The sequence below is a fragment of the Notothenia rossii genome (genome assembly GCF_949606895.1).
Source record: "Notothenia rossii genome assembly, chromosome: 3".
In the NCBI taxonomy this organism is placed as follows: Eukaryota; Metazoa; Chordata; class Actinopteri; order Perciformes; family Nototheniidae; genus Notothenia; species Notothenia rossii.
Genome location: NC_136901.1, coordinates 90317444 through 90333297, shown reverse-complemented (window position 1 = coordinate 90333297; position 15854 = coordinate 90317444). Strand labels below are relative to the sequence as shown.

The 15854-nt window shown below is 39.6% G+C and overlaps 1 protein-coding gene across 1 annotated transcript; it reads right to left on the bottom strand.

Annotated features, from left to right (window-relative positions):
* Positions 1-863: 863 nt before the first annotated feature.
* On the bottom strand, positions 864-15582 carry gm2a (ganglioside GM2 activator). Its single transcript, XM_079669686.1, has 4 exons — positions 15379-15582; positions 10456-10608; positions 5501-5683; positions 864-3223 (listed from the first exon to the last, which is right to left on the bottom strand). The coding sequence occupies exons 1-4, from the start codon at positions 15472-15474 to the stop codon at positions 3068-3070; spliced, it is 588 nt and encodes a 195-aa protein (XP_079525812.1). The 5' UTR covers positions 15475-15582; the 3' UTR covers positions 864-3067.
* Positions 15583-15854: the final 272 nt, after the last annotated feature.

Sequence of the window (15854 nt, the reverse complement as noted above, 5' to 3'; positions counted from 1 at the left end):
TATTCTGAAATGGACCAATCTGCACAATGAATACTTTTACTGTCGACTCAATACTTTCACTATATTCTTGAGGAACATTTTGAATGCAGGACTTTTACTGTAATAGAGTATTCCTACACTCTGGTACTTCTACTTTTACTCAAGTACAAGATCTGAGTACTTCTACTTTTACTCAAGTACAAGATCTGAGTACTTCTACTTTTACTCAAGTACAAGATCTGAGTACTTTTACTTTTACTCAGGTACAATATCTGAGTACTTCTACTTTTACTCAAGTACAAGATCTGAGTACTTCTACTGTTACTCAAGTACCAGATCTGAGTACTTCTCCCACCTCTGCTTCTTCAAATGATGACATATTGATCATATAATTAATTAAACTTGTAAACATTGATGGTGGCAGTAGTTGGAACGGGAGTACTGGGATAACTTACAGTAGAATGTATTTAAAGTAGTTAATTTGACCTTTTAAGTACAAGAAACACAGGAAGTATTTGGACTGTTGTGGCTTCACTTCCTGCGTGTTTTAGAGGATTTGAGTCTGAAACTGAAACCGAGGTCAGATGACAGTCTACTAAACATTTCCCTGTTCTAATAAACTCCTTGTCTTTTTGGTGAATTTAGGATCCTTGTTTTAAATTTGTTGGACACACTATGGATGGAAACCAACCTGGTCTCACCAGAATACGTGACTCCACCACGTACTGCGGTGTTAAGGGGTCGTGGTGGAGTCATGAGACCAGGTTGATGGAAACACACTCGCTCAAAAAGTCTAATCATGTGTCGTCTTCCCATGAGGGAATGTACCTCATTATTCTTTATTAAATATAATAAGTAGAAGGCGTGTTAATAACAGGAAGGGCTTGTAAATGTCGGAAGAATTTATTTTTATTTTGAAAATGTTTACAGTGGAATCATTCACAAACATAATTCATCATTGTCATTTTTCAAAACTGTAGAAAACAGACATTAAATCAAACTAATAACTCATATCAGTAAAAGATTGTATTCATTGGATAAACAGTGATTTATCCTTTATATCCAATCAGGCACTTAGCAAACATACATAGATGAACAACATAAAATAAAATCACTAAATCTATGAACTTAAGATGATTAATTCCCAGCAGAGCTTTTACTCATAGTCTCTGAAAAACCCTTTTTCAAACAGAACCATTTAAACCTATAAAAACATGAATACACAATCAATGTATACCAGGAAGCACGGAGTTGAGAAGAAACGGCAAGTAAGAATGTTCAGAGTTTTGAGAATAAAGTACAAATTATTTTTATTTTCAAAAATCTGACTTTTTTTCCGGAATAAAAAAAAAAAAGTCTAAACTAAGTATTTTCTCAGATTTCTGCCTTTTTTCAGAATTCAGATATTTTTTATTTTCTGATTTCCGAGAAAAAACTTTGAATTATTGATTTCTCAGTATTCTGGCTATTTTTTCAGAATCCTAATTTCACAACAAAAACATTTGATCTGACCAAAACATTTTTTTTGCGGATGACCAGAAATAAACTTGCAATGTTTCTAAACACAATTGTGGAAACTAAAATATTAATTTGGCACATTGGAATGACTCTTCAACCCTAGACCCATCTTCTAACAGTAATAATTAACAAAAACACATGAAACGCCCTTAAAGTCAATCACTGGACTCTACAAGGTAATTTAATATTGAAATGATTTAAAAGTGAGGCATTATGTCCGTCTGTTTTTGACTTTTACCATTGGTGGTCAAACATAAATTGCTAGTTTTGAAATAAAGATTGCTTATATTCAATTATAAGTTGATTTCCACATACCGTAATTTTCGGACTATAAACCGCGCCTTTTTCCCTATTTTTCGACACTGCGGTTTATATAACGGTGCGGCTAATCTATGGATTTTTACAGCTAACGGCCAACACCTTTAACTATATGGGCTCTATGGCCGGTCCGCGGACCCCCACCTTTAAGCGGCGGGTTCCAGCAGGAAAAGCTGGAGGCCGGAAAAGAGTGAGACAGGTAGCGCGCAAAAGTAAAAGTGGAACCGAGAGTGGTATGTCGCTGCTGCGGCTTATATTCAGGTGCGGCTTATAGTCCGAAAATTACGGTATATTCATCTGTTAGCATTTCCAAAAAAGGACATACGTTTGATTGAAGCTCCCTTCCTATAAGAAAGTGGAGAGAACTGACTTCCATACCTCCCAAATGAGTTGTTTTGAAACATTTTGTAGACTATTGCAATCGTGAATAGCTGCCATGTTGTTCTTAGAGGCCGCAGTTAGTGGATTTGAACAGAGGAAAGCTTCCCTTTCCTGCAGTAGGCAGCATTTGTGTGTAAGTATAAAACATGCTTCCTGTTTTCTCAGACCGTCACTGTTCATATTGATATTGAATACGTTGAATTTAAGGAAATGACATCAATGCATTTAAAGGGGGTCTTTCACCGTTAATTAAACAGCATGCTTCTCATCTTAAATTCAATGCTGCAGCAGGAATAACTGTGCTGTTTTATTTCCCTCTTTGTCCTCACGAGAGAATCCGAAATTACCGGTAGACTTGTTTCCAGAATAAAAAAAAGAAAGTCCGAATATTTCTTTCTCTCAGAAATCTGACTTTTTTTCTCAGAATTCTGAAACAAAAATAAAATGTAAAAAATGTTTAAATTATTTTTTTCTCAGGATTTTGGCTATTTTTGTCAGAATTCTGTGTTTTTAAAAATATTTTTTTGGCTATTTTTCTCAGATTTCTGCCTTTTTTTTTTTTAAAGAATTCTGAGAAAAAGTCAGAATGATTTCTTAGTATTTTGGCATCTTTTAAGAATTAAGATTTTTTTTTCTTAAGAAATCTGAAAAAAAGTCAGAATAATTTTTTCTCTCAGAAATCAGAATTTCTGACTTTTGAATACTGCAGCGTTAATACCTATGCTCTTTTGTTTCCTTTTTGTCCTCAGGTTAAAATGTGTTTCAGCTCCCTGTAAAGGTCGATCAGGTTCACGACCTTGTGCAACTTCTGCTTTCCCAATTTTGAATCTCTTTTTGTGCAAACGAACATGAAGCTGAGTGAGTTTTGGGTTCATTTGGAGTGAAGGGACAGAGCCAGTTTGAGGCAGCCCAGCTCCTTGCCTTCTGCTCCCAGAACCCCCTGCACCCGGTAGTTTCCGTTGCTCAGCCAATAAGGGAGGTCCACGTTGGGGAGGGTGAAGTCCGACTGAGGGAGAGAGTACGAGCCCTGAGGAGAGACAGAAAGGGAGTATCAGAGCAGAGGATCAGAGGATGTCTGCAAATACTGTATGCAGCCTGAGACAGACGTGTCACTCCCTCAAGTGTCACGATTCAAGGCTTTTATTGTCCTCTATAGCTACAGTGTAGATATACCAATACACATCTGAGGTCACAGGCTCCTCCAACAGTGCAACACAATAACACAGATCAAATAATTAAAATAGAAATAGTGCAGGGAGAGTCTTTATACAAGTAATTGGAATATGATATATCAGATGCACCATTTTTGTCTTCAAAACAGCTTAAACAGATTAAAAGTAAAAAAAAATGTTTTAAAACACAAATATTATCAGCGAATGATAAATGAAGGCACTTTGAAGGAAACTAAACAAAGCAAAAAGACCAAGCAAGTAGGCCCACCTTTAAACGTTCCTTTCCTTTTCATCACAACCACACCTATTTAAAGTTGTGTGACTCCATCTTGCATAGTTTGAAGCTATCGCAGCGACAACATCTGTCTGCAGGATTATAACTGGCTCAAAGTACTCAAAATCTCCTATGTGGAAGTTCTGATTATTTCTGAAACAGTATGAAACAGTAAGACTTTAGCTTAGCGCTGGTGACGTGAAGTCATGTGACCGTGCTGTAGTTCCTTTATAGCCAACATTAGCCACCATTAGCTTAGCGGTGTTGACGTGAAGTCATGTGACCGTGCTTTAGTTCCTCTATAGCCCAACGTTAGCTGCCTTTAGCTTAGCGGTGGTGACGTGAAGTCATGTGACCGTGCTTTAGTTCCTTTATAGCCCAACATTAGCCACCTTTAGCTTAGCGGTGGTGACGTGAAGTCATGTGACCGTGCTTTAGTTCCTCTATAGCCCAACGTTAGCCGGCTTTAGCTTAGCGGTGGTGAAGTGAAGTCATGTGACCGTGCTGTAGTTCCTTTATAGCCCAACATTAGCCTCCATTAGCTTAGCGGTGTTGACGTGAAGTCATGTGACCGTGCTGTAGTTCCTTTATAGCCCAACATTAGCCACCTATAGCTTAGCGGTGTTGACGTGAAGTCATGTGACCGTGCTGTAGTTCCTTTATAGCCCAACATTAGCCACCTTTAGCTTAGCGGTGGTGAAGTGAAGTCATGTGACCGTGCTGTAGTTCCTTTATAGCCCAACATTAGCCACCATTAGCTTAGCGGTGTTGACGTGAAGTCATGTGACCGTGCTGTAGTTCCTTTATAGCCCAACATTAGCCACCTTTAGCTTAGCGGTGGTGACGTAAAGTCATGTGACCGTGCTGTAGTTCCTTTATAGCCCAACATTAGCCACCTTTAGTTTAGCGGTGGTGACGTGAAGTCATGTGACCGTGCTTTAGTTCCTCTATAGCACAACGTTAGCCGCCTTTAGCTTAGCGGTGGTGAAGTGAAGTCATGTGACCGTGCTGTAGTTCCTTTATAGCCCAACATTAGCCTCCATTAGCTTAGCGGTGTTGACGTGAAGTCATGTGACCGTGCTGTAATTCCTTTATAGCCCAACATTAGCCACCATTAGCTTAGCGGTGGTGACGTGAAGTCATGTGACGTGCTGTAGTTCCTTTATAGCCCAACATTAGCCACCTTTAGCTTAGCGGTGGTGAAGTGAAGTCATGTGACCGTGCTGTAGTTCCTTTATAGCCCAACATTAGCCACAATTAGCTTAGCGGTGTTGACGTGAAGTCATGTGACCGTGCTGTAGTTCCTTTATAGCCCAACATTAGCCACCTTTAGCTTAGCGGTGGTGACGTGAAGTTATGTGACCGTGCTTTAGTTCCTCTATAGCCCAACATTAGCCTCCTTTAGCTTAGCGGTGGTGACGTGAAGTCATGTGACCGTGCTGTAGTTCCTTTATAGCCTAATTGTATATACCAGGAGCACATTTTAGTCATGATGACACACAAAGATAAAGGATCGTGGTGTAAACAATACCAAGTCACTGTGCCGGTTGAGAAATGTAGACAGTTTAAAGTACATAAAAAATGCAGTGATTAGGTTTAAATAAAAAAGGCCCGTTTCTGTAGTGATTCGATAAGTTATATCATATATATCAATATTCCAATTAGACTATTCTGCACAGTTTCAATCATATTCTGTTTCTATTATATTCTGTTTTATTTACCTGTACTATTCCATCTGTTTTATTGTGGAGCCTGTGACCTAAGATTTTCATTGACATAACTACACTGTAGCTTTGTACACATGACAATAAAAGCCTTGAGCCTTGAAGTATCAGACTGACTGACATAAAGCACTCACAGCTTTGAAGGGGCAGCGGCAGGGCAGCCCGTAGGTGCGCAGCGGCTCGGGGCAGTCCTGTCCGGGGGGGATCAGCTGGCTCAGGATGTCACAGATGTCTTTATAATGACAGCTGCCCAAGTCCTCCACACAGGGAACCTTCACCCAGAAACCTGCCACCTCCTTCTCCAGAGTCACATCCACCTGAGAGGAGAGGAGAGGAGGAGAGGAGGAGAGAGTGAGCTTCTTCATGCAACTCTCTGCAACCTCAGGTCAGACATTTTGAAGTGCTATAAACAGCTTTAAAGTTCCCCTATTATACATTTTTTCATCAATATACAATAGCTCTCAGATATATACAGAACATGTCTCTGAAGTGTTTGGCTCAAAACAACAAACAGATAATTGCAGCATTACCCATAATCCCCTCTGTTTCAGCCCTGTTTCCAAGGTGCCGATTCTCTGTCTGTTGCTTTAGATCAGGGGTCGGCAACCCCTGGCACGCGTGCCAGCATCGGCACGCGGCACCGTAACCAGTGGCACACTAGGAATAAGTGGAATAAGTGTGCAAAAATATTGAAATTGTATTTTCGGATCCTGAACGAGACCGCCGCCAGAGCGTGTCTCCCCGTTACCTGCAGAAGGAAGCCATGCCCGCAACACAGCCCCGCTCTCTTTAACTCCAGGTGACTTTCTGCCGCTTTCCTCTGTGGTGCAGTGCTGATCGTTTCAACACGGAGTAAAGCACTTCACTAATTGCAGTACCCATAAGGAGCTGTACAAATGACGCAGTTTTTGCGTGGCTGTGTATTTAGTTGAAAGCCCAGTGGCGATCTGCTCATTTCTCATCGAAATAATATGCTACAAAGGGGCGGACTGGCCATCTGTGTGTTGAACTTTCCTGTCGGCTCCCAGACCGTAGTCGAGGAGGGCAGAAGCAACAAGCTTCAGGTTCAATAACCCACTTTAGCTTAAATGACTGGAGAGAGGCGAGCTCTTCTTGGGAGGCCGTTGCATTTATGTAGCTGTTCTTCTGTTTCACAAAATACATCACAGACCTCTGTTTTTTTGCTTCCTCGTTTCACTTCCAGAAACATACACGTTCTCTCACTGTCGCTCTACCATCGACAAACACACATGCACAAGCTCTCTCTCTCTCTCTCTCTCTCTCTCTCTCTCTCTCTCTCTCTCTCTCTCTCTCTCTCTCTCTCTCTCTCATTGTTTAAATGTGTTTGTTAAATTCGGCATCATGTAAGTTGCGCTGACATGACATGACTTCATATGAAAAAGGTTGCCGACCCTTGCTTTAGATGAAAATAAGGAGCCCCTGCCCACGCCCCTCTGAGAGACATTTGGTTATAAAGAACTCAATGGTGCTCTAGGAGGAGATTCAGGTGATAAGGGGGGGGGGGGTACCTTGGTTGCTGATTGGCTAATGGTTACACAAGACAAAACATCGTTATGACATCATAAAGTGGCCAAAATCTGATCAGCTCATTTTCAGACAGGTTTTTATAGAAATGGATCAAAAAGAGAGAGAATCTTTGTTCCTGAGCCTTTCAGAATCTCTTTCCACAGAGAGGACACATGTTGATGTAGAAGAGACATGAAGAAGAGGGGACAAATGTTGATGAAGAAGAGACATGAAGAAGAGGGGACACATGTTGATGTAGAAGAGACGTGAAGAAGAGGGGACACATGTTGATGTAGAAGAGACGTGAAGAAGAGGGGACACATGTTGATGTAGAAGAGACATGAAGAAGAGGGGACACATGTTGATGTAGAAGAGACGTGAAGAAGAGGGGACACATGTTGATGTAGAAGAGACATGAAGAAGAGGGGACACATGTTGATGTAGAAGAGACATGAAGAGGGGACACGTGTTGATTTAGAAGAGACGTGAAGAAGAGGGGACACATGTTGATGTAGAAGAGACATGAAGAAGAGGGGACACATGTTGATGTAGAAGAGACATGAAGAAGAGGGGACACATGTTGATGTAGAAGAGACATGAAGAAGAGGGGAAACGTGTTGATGTAGAAGAGACATGAAGAAGAGGGGACACATGTTGATGTAGAAGAGACATGAAGAAGAGGGGACACATGTTGATGTAGAAGAGACATGGAGAAGAGGGGACACATGTTGATGTAGAAGAGACATGAAGAAGAGGGGACACATGTTGATGTAGAAGAGACATGAAGAAGAGGGGACACATGTTGATGTAGAAGAGACATGAAGAAGTGGACGTGGCATGATAGGGGACCTTTAATGATGGTTTAATAATTATTTCTTATCATTCTACTTCAATAATACGTAAGGAAAGAGACGGGGAATGTCCAAAACGTTTTTTAGAGAAGGAAAAACTTTATTTTGCAAAATTAGTCAGCAGACAGACTAATATAATAGACTTTACCTTAAAGTGGACCTATCATGCTATATTTGAATAATATAGTGTAGGACCATACCTATATAAGGCATATTTATACTTTTTATTTTTCAAAATACCAAACAGATCATGCATTTTAGCCATTCCTCATTTCGCTCAATTGAACACTGTCTTTGCATCATGGGCTGATTCTGTGAGAACAGCACCACCTACAGGCCTGGCATATGTACTACAGCGTCTCCAGCGCTTTCCAACGGCAATGTCCGTGGCTGTCTCCTCCTGATTGGTGGAGTTGGCCCAATAGCCGTAGCGCCACTTCTGTGACGTCATAGAAGTGTTCAAATCTGGATCAGTCTGTATCAGATCCGTTGCAGCCCCTTTTTAAGAGATTTGGGTATGGAGGAAAATAGAGAGGGTTGTGTTTTCTGACACTTGGTGAGTTCCCTGGAACACCGGGGACACATATTCATGAATAGAGACGTACAAAAGGGCATTTGGCATGATAGGTCATAAAAAAGAAAATAAGATGTAGAAAATACAACACAAAATGTAAATCAGAAAGAAAGGAGGATAGTGACATTATCAGGTGAGATTAAATCAAACAACTAAAAACACCATGGGTTAAAAATAATAATAAAACAATCAGCATCGCATGTGATGTTTATGGAGAAAACAAAAGATGGTCGTCTCTTTTACCCGTGGATAGTTTAACAAGGTTCAATAAACATTTCAAAAGTCAAATAAAGAACAATAAAGAGGAACTAGGCTTTGAGTCACACGAAAACAGGACATCATTTTGTGGTTACCAAAATACAGACCAAATAACCGCCTCAAGAGGAAGAGAAACCTCACACTGAAAACAGGAAGCAAACACTATCTGTGATAAAGTGGGCAGCAGATTTAAGATCTTCACCTGATGGTGTGTGTGTGTGTGTGTGTGTGTGTGTGTGTGTGTGTGTGTGTGTGTGTGTGTGTGTGTGTGTGTGTGTGTGTGTGTGTGTGTGTGTGTGTGTGTGTGTGTGTGTGTGTGTGTGTGTGTGTGTGTGTGTGTGTGTGTGTGTGTGTATATATGTATATTACATATGTGTGTGTGTGTGTGTGGTAAAAGCAGGATGTTGCTGATCTGCTGAACCACATGTATCCAGATAAGGATCTCTTCAAGAGAGGATACAGTGTGCGTGTGTGTGTGTGTGTGTGTGTGTGTGTGTGTGTGTGTGTGTGTGTGTGTGTGTGTGTGTGTGTGTGTGTGTGTGTGTGTGTGTGTGTGTGTGTGTGTGTGTGTGTGTGTGTGTGTGTGTGTGTGTTTGTGTGTTCTCCTCTTAAACACTTCACACACAGCTCAGGGTCAGTCACTGGCAATGGACAGTTAGTTTATAGCTACATCAAATAGACACAAACTGATTATGAAAAGTCTGACCAATAAAAAAGGACTAGACACCCGTACAGATACAGAAAAAAAACATAGAAACTCAAAAATGACTACAAAAGACACCAATTACCTACAAAGTGATGACCAAGAGAAACCACCACACAAATACTCAACCGGTTGTAACAGATGCAAGTTCAATTTCAGACTTGATCTGACCATTAAAGTATTATCGTATCTGTTGGGAAAATAGTGAATGTCCTCTTCCAACATGAGAGTAACATGATAACAAAGGTATCCCAACTGTAGCTGTGAACATGACAGGATGTGTGATTACCTAGAAGAGCATCAGGACTGTTTGAGGCATATGATAGCTATGTGATTAACATGATGATTCAGCCTCTATGGAGAGAGACATATGACAAGCATGATCATTTCTGAAGTGGAGCTAATCTGAAGTAAACATTGAATACTGCTTTCTATTCCTCCATCTTGTGACTGTGTAACTCCCTCTCTTGGATATCAGCATGTGAAGGACACTGTTCAGGAACTAGTTGATGCTCTGTATGTGATGACTCCTTCCATTCTGGAGAGGATCACAGATACATGGATCCTGAGATTGAAGCTCAAGCCGGAGACCAGTGATTATTAAGTATTCAGAAAAAGATAACATTTTGAGAAAAAGTAAGATTTTTGAGAAAAAGTCAGATTTGAGATTTTTGTAGAAAGAAAATCAGATTTTTGAGAAAAAGTCAGATTTTTGAGAAAAAGTCAGAATTTTGAGATTTTTGGGAAATAGTCAGATTTTTGAAAAATAGTCAGATTTTTGAGAAAAATTGTCCGATTTTTGAGAAAAAGTCAGAATTTTTAGATTTTTGAGTAAAAGCCAGAATTTTGAGATTTTTTAGAAAAAGCCAGAATTTTGAGAAAAAGCCAGAATATGACAAGCATGCTCATTTCTGACGTGGAGCTAATCTGAAGTAAACATTGAATACTGCTTTCTATTCCTCCATCTTGTGACTGTGGAACTCCCTCTCTTGGATATCAGCATGTGAAGGACACTGTTCAGGAACTAGTTGATGCTCTGTATGTGATGACTACTTCCATTCTGGAGAGGATCACAGATACATGGATCCTGAGATTGAAGCTCAAGCCGGCGAACAGTGATACTTTTCTAACAGCATCGTATGGTGTTTTGTATAAACTCAGAGTGAGTGTACTCACAGAAAGCGGGGCAGCGAGCTCCACAGATGTGGATCCAGAGGCCGAGGCGGTCAATTCTCCGGGGATGGAGATCGGGTCCGGAGACACCTCCAGCGTCTTCAGAACCGCTGGAGCATCTGGCTGCCCGCAGTTCTGCCAGTCGAAACCCATAACCTACACAAACACATGCAAAAGTTTCAAGGTTTTATGACACGGTGTAGATATGACAATGAGAAACTGAGATCACAGGCTCCTCCAACAATGCAACATGAATATATATAGGACGTAAAACAAATAAACACACTTTTTATCATATTTTAATTCACTGAAAGTCCTACCCCCTGACTAAGTCTATATGTCCCCCCTCTAGTTATTCTTTTTATTTTTTTGTATTTCATCTTTTATTTTTGTGTGTGTGTGTTTTTAATTAATGTTTTATTTTTTGTATTAATTGTTTGTGTTCTTTGCTCTTGATCATGTGACATGTATCAGGATGTGTAAGCGATACCATGCGGTGACCAACGTTCCAGTTCTTGTGAAGGTGGGAGGATTCGGTTTGTTTTATTATATGTAACAAAAGAGGGGTCTTAGAGACATGTCCTGTAATAAGAAAACCAAAACCAGGAAACGTGAACAATGGTTGTATTGTCTGATAAATCTGCACTCCTAAATAAAACAATTAAAATAAACAAATAAAACAATACAAATAGTGCAAGAGAATGTATTGAGATGTGCAAATACAAATGAAAGAGTGAAGAGTCTATACAAGTACATGGAATGATATATTTAAGCAATAGCTCACGCATGGCTGCCAACATTTGAGTTCAGCTTGGAGTGAGATTTTTTTTTTGGTGAACCGAAAAAAGAAACGTTCATGTGTACAGTGTTACGTATTGAACATGTACAAACTAGAGTTTCCCATTAATGTACCGGGCGCTACAGTGGAATACGCACATACACAGTGTACTCTTAAAATGAAGGCTCGATAATCAGCTCACAGGATATAAAATGGCATATAGGTGTAAGCAGAGGTAAAGTGCTATTTTTATAAGTGTGTGTGGGGGGGGGGTCCTCACCTCCTCTAGGGGGGTCCAGGGGCATGCTCCCTCAAGAAGATTTTTTTTTAAATATTGAAGTTAAATGCAACCTGGTGCATTTTGAGAGCAACATTAAGAGATCTATGGAAACATCTCTCAAAACCCAGATGAAACAGAACTGTAAACAGATTTTCTTTTTCTTTATGGATATTTTACAAATCACTCACCTTTTAAACTGTATTCTTTTTTTACTGTCACATAGTAATTCATAACTGTTTTTTTATTTATTCTCATAAATGGTGACCAAACCGTTTGAGACCCACTGAGATAACTAGACTAAAGTTGACTATCTAAACAGAGTCCCTTACCTCACTGAGCTGTATCTCTCTCAGTCTGACAGGACAGAGCTCTCCCTCTCCTTGTTTTAGAAACAGCTTCTAATATCCGTTAGCGCAGCTAGCTAACCAGATGCTAACATCAACAATGCAAATAGTGAGTTTGGTAATATACTGTATAATAGTAAAGTTATTGAAGATGATGCCATATTTATTGAAGATTTTACATTATAAATATTCCCCAAAATTATTCAAAAGCATATTCTTCAAAACTCTGATGACACACAGGAGACCATTGATGTGTGTGGTGAGTTTGGTAGTGATAAGCTGTATAATAGTGATTGAATATTATTATATTCTCTTTTTTCGGAGTTGCACTTTGCAGACGGTCCCTGAGCACTCGTTTCTTCTCCGGCTGCGAATAGAGACCAATGTAATGTGTCCAGCTCGGAGGACGGCGCGTTTGCTTTTTTTGATCAAAATGTGATTGTAGTTCGTTGTCAACATTATCACGGTATTTAGGAGACGTCATTTGTGTCTGAATAACGTTTTGTTCATGAGTTATTGATCCGTGAAATTCGAATCTCCCAATATCGTTCCAACTTTACTGAACTAAGCCAGAAGACCGTCTCATTTCGTAGACCGCTCGGTTTGCTGTTCCTTCACTTTATTTTTATATTTATATACATTTATTTTGGACGAAAACTTAGCGTGAGGAAAGGCATGTGTGGCGTGAGTGCGTGAGATATGGGTTAATTGCGTGACTCTCACGCTCAATGCGTGAGTGTTGGCAGCTCTGGCTCACGACAGGCTGTGGTCTATGGTCATTATATCACAGCTAAGGGGCGTGGTTCGGCCCGACGAGCATAATGATGTTCAAAATAAAATAGTCCCTCCGTTGCCTTCTGCACAAAAATAGTGCAAGGTGGTTGCTATGCAACAACACTAACAGCTAGCAAACATATTAGACGGACAGCGTTGATAGATTATTTGGCTATTTATTTACATTAATGTGTATGTTGCTGTTTATTGTGCATCCACTGAAAAACTGTCCAGCATCAGTAGCATGGCTTACGAGGGTACTTGTATAGGTTGAGGTTGTTCGAGGCTGTTGCTTCGTGTGGCGAGAATCTTGCTCCACTTTCTCCGGTCCCCGAGATTCGGCTTCCAGTAGCTCTGGAGAGCGCTTTGGCACCTGTGGCCACTAACGGTCATAATTTCTCTGCTTTGTTTCAAGACCCGCATCAGAAAGCTTTTGAATGGTGCTACTTTTCCAGTTGGTCTACCTGCTCTTCACGGAGCTCTGCATGTCATAGTTTCGGTGCTTTTTTTTTCTGGAGATAGGCACTGCTCAATCCACTCATCCATACTATAGTAAGACCCCCCCGGAGGTCGAAGTTAATCTTAAATGTTTCCATCTTATGCTTTGTAAGTTTGTTTCGTAACGGAAGAAATGTTAAATATATTTATAAAACTGACAAGTCAAATCAAGCAATCTGATTGGTCGATAGCGTTTTTGCGGACCTCTTTGATTACAGATTTGAAAACATCGTTGCTTGCTTTAAAAGTAGCACAATTCATTATGTTAAACCTTGGAAAGTATCTAGATACCCCTACCCTAATGCCAAAGGAACTGCACACTGAATATGTTTTGGCGTTTGATGTCTATGTCTGGACCGCTGCGTAAAAAGGAGGGTTTCTGCCCCGTTACTTCTCCGCTGCTTTCTTGTTCCAGTATGATCCCAACGGTATACTGTTTTTCTCAGACGCGGAGGGATACCGACTTGTTGTGAAAAGTAACTTACAATTCTACCCGTGATATACGCTCAGTATATCACGGCTAAGAACCAATCAGATTGCTTGATTTGACTTATCCGTTTTATAATAGATAATTAGCTTTATGCAAACGGATACATTTGTATGGATGTTCTTTGAAATGTTCAGGTGTTTAACAGTCGCCTGATTCTGGTGGTTTTTGACTTGATGCTGAAACAAAAAACAGCCTTTACTCATTTATGTGCATGTTTACTACAAATCAAAGATATTGACATACCGAGCCGGTTTTAGCTGTGTGTTTTACATTTTTGCACAAGTTTTTTCCCCCTGGTCGACAGGTTTATTTGCATACTTTATCAACATCTACCTGCCTGGACATGAAACCTGAGTGACGTTATCCCCATGTTTGTTTTTCACACAAGTCTCTTTGTATTCTCCACGGTAAAAGGAGATATTTCCAAACTCTGTTCATGGCTTTTTCTACATATTTCTTTGTTTTATCTGAATATTTTAACCTGTTAACTGTTAGCCCACTCTCTTCAGTCTGCGAACAAATGACACGACTTTGCAAAGGCGTGCAATAGATACGCAGAAGTCCGATTGTGCGTGCATCTGATACTCGCACGTTACGTTTGTTATGAAAAGCCACAGAGCTCTTTGTTTTAATGTTTGAGGTGCTATATCAGCGTATCATATGCACGCAAAATCGGACTTCTGCGTATCTATTGCACGCCTTTGCAAAGTCGTGTCATTTGTACGCAGACTGTGAGAGTCTGTTGGTTTTATTGATCATGCGTTGTGTTAACATGGTTATATATTTGTTTATTTGAGATTGTTAGCATGGTCAAAACAAGGACCTCTGTTAGTTGATGATCACATGATGTCTTGTGATGGAAAATAAGTGATTGATCAATCAATGAGAGGTCGATTCATCATTTATTATCTTCCTTTAGGATTAGATAAGACATACCAAGAAGGGAGATTTAGGTGTAGAAGCAGCACAAATACAGGTCAAATTGGAGATGATATAGAAGAATAAACAATATAGTCTAATATAATATAAAAGCTATATAGTTAAAGAACATAGTTGAAAGGTTACCGAAGAACCTTGTCCCCTTTAGATAAGCCATGTATTTCTTTAAGTCAATCATCTGTAACTAATGTTTACATTCATACGTCAGGTTAAAGATGAAATGTGAGTGTAGCCTAAAGACGCCTGGACAGAGGATAATGTAATTATTAGCAGATGTATGGTAGTATTAACAGTATTATTGTATCATTAGCATGACTATTGTGGCCTTTTAAGAGTAGAAGTATGGTATTGTTTCCTGTATTAAGGTTTTATTAGCAAGTTGGTATCATATTATTAGCAGTATTATAGTAGAATTTGCATTACTGCGGTATTATTAGCAATATAATGGTAATTTTAGCAGTTGTATGGTATTATTAGCAGCATTATGTTAGCAGTACTAAGGTATTATTAGCAGTACTATGGTATTATTAGCAGTATTATGTTAGCAGTACTATGCTATTATGTTAGCAGTACTATGGTATTATTAACAGTATTATGTTAGCAGTAGTATGCTATTATGTTAGCAGTACTATGGTATTATTAACAGTATTATGTTAGCAGTAGTATGGTATCATGTTAGCAGTACTATGGTATTATTAGCAGTATTATGTTAGCAGTACTACTATGGTATTAGCAGTATTGTGTAATTATTAGCAGTAACAGTGGATTAAGCAGTAGGCTATTATAGTATTATAATGCCAGTATCAATATGATTAAATCTCACCTGAACCTTGCTGACTCTCCTCAGACTGGAGGAGCTGTAGTTTACCTGAGTTAAAACTAAAACCAGGCTTAAAGTGAGAAATAAAACTTTGTCCATGATGTTCTTCTCTGAGACAGCGACACAACCCGGAGTAGAAACAACTAATCTGCCCGGTAACAGGAGCGACTTTGAAGTACACACACTTCCGTGTTTTGTTTACTATCACACCGAGCTGTCACATGACCCAGGTCACGTGATATAGGCATGTCTTGCGCTGTGACGTCTTTTATAAATTAAAAAAAATATGAATGCAATTTTTTATAAATTCAGATTCCTACTTCTTCTGTATTTTCTTACATTGTGATAATAAACAGGCCTATCATGTTAATACAATTGAGAACCTGTAGATGTCACTGTAAAACAGCCTTTCACACACGCACTCACACACGCACTCACACACAAACACACACACACACACACACACACACACACACACA

Bases quoted from the DNA above. Each gene is read 5' to 3' on its own strand.
- gm2a (XM_079669686.1), bottom strand. From the start codon at position 15,474: ATGGACAAAGTTTTATTTCTCACTTTAAGCCTGGTTTTAGTTTTAACT. The intron at 10,609-15,378 runs GTGAGATTTAAT...GTGTTTGTGTAG, and splicing joins GGAGAGTCAGCAAGGTTCAG to GTTATGGGTTTCGACTGGCA. The intron at 3,224-5,500 runs GTGAGTGCTTTA...GTCTCTCCTCAG, and splicing joins GCCGCTGCCCCTTCAAAGCT to GGCTCGTACTCTCTCCCTCA.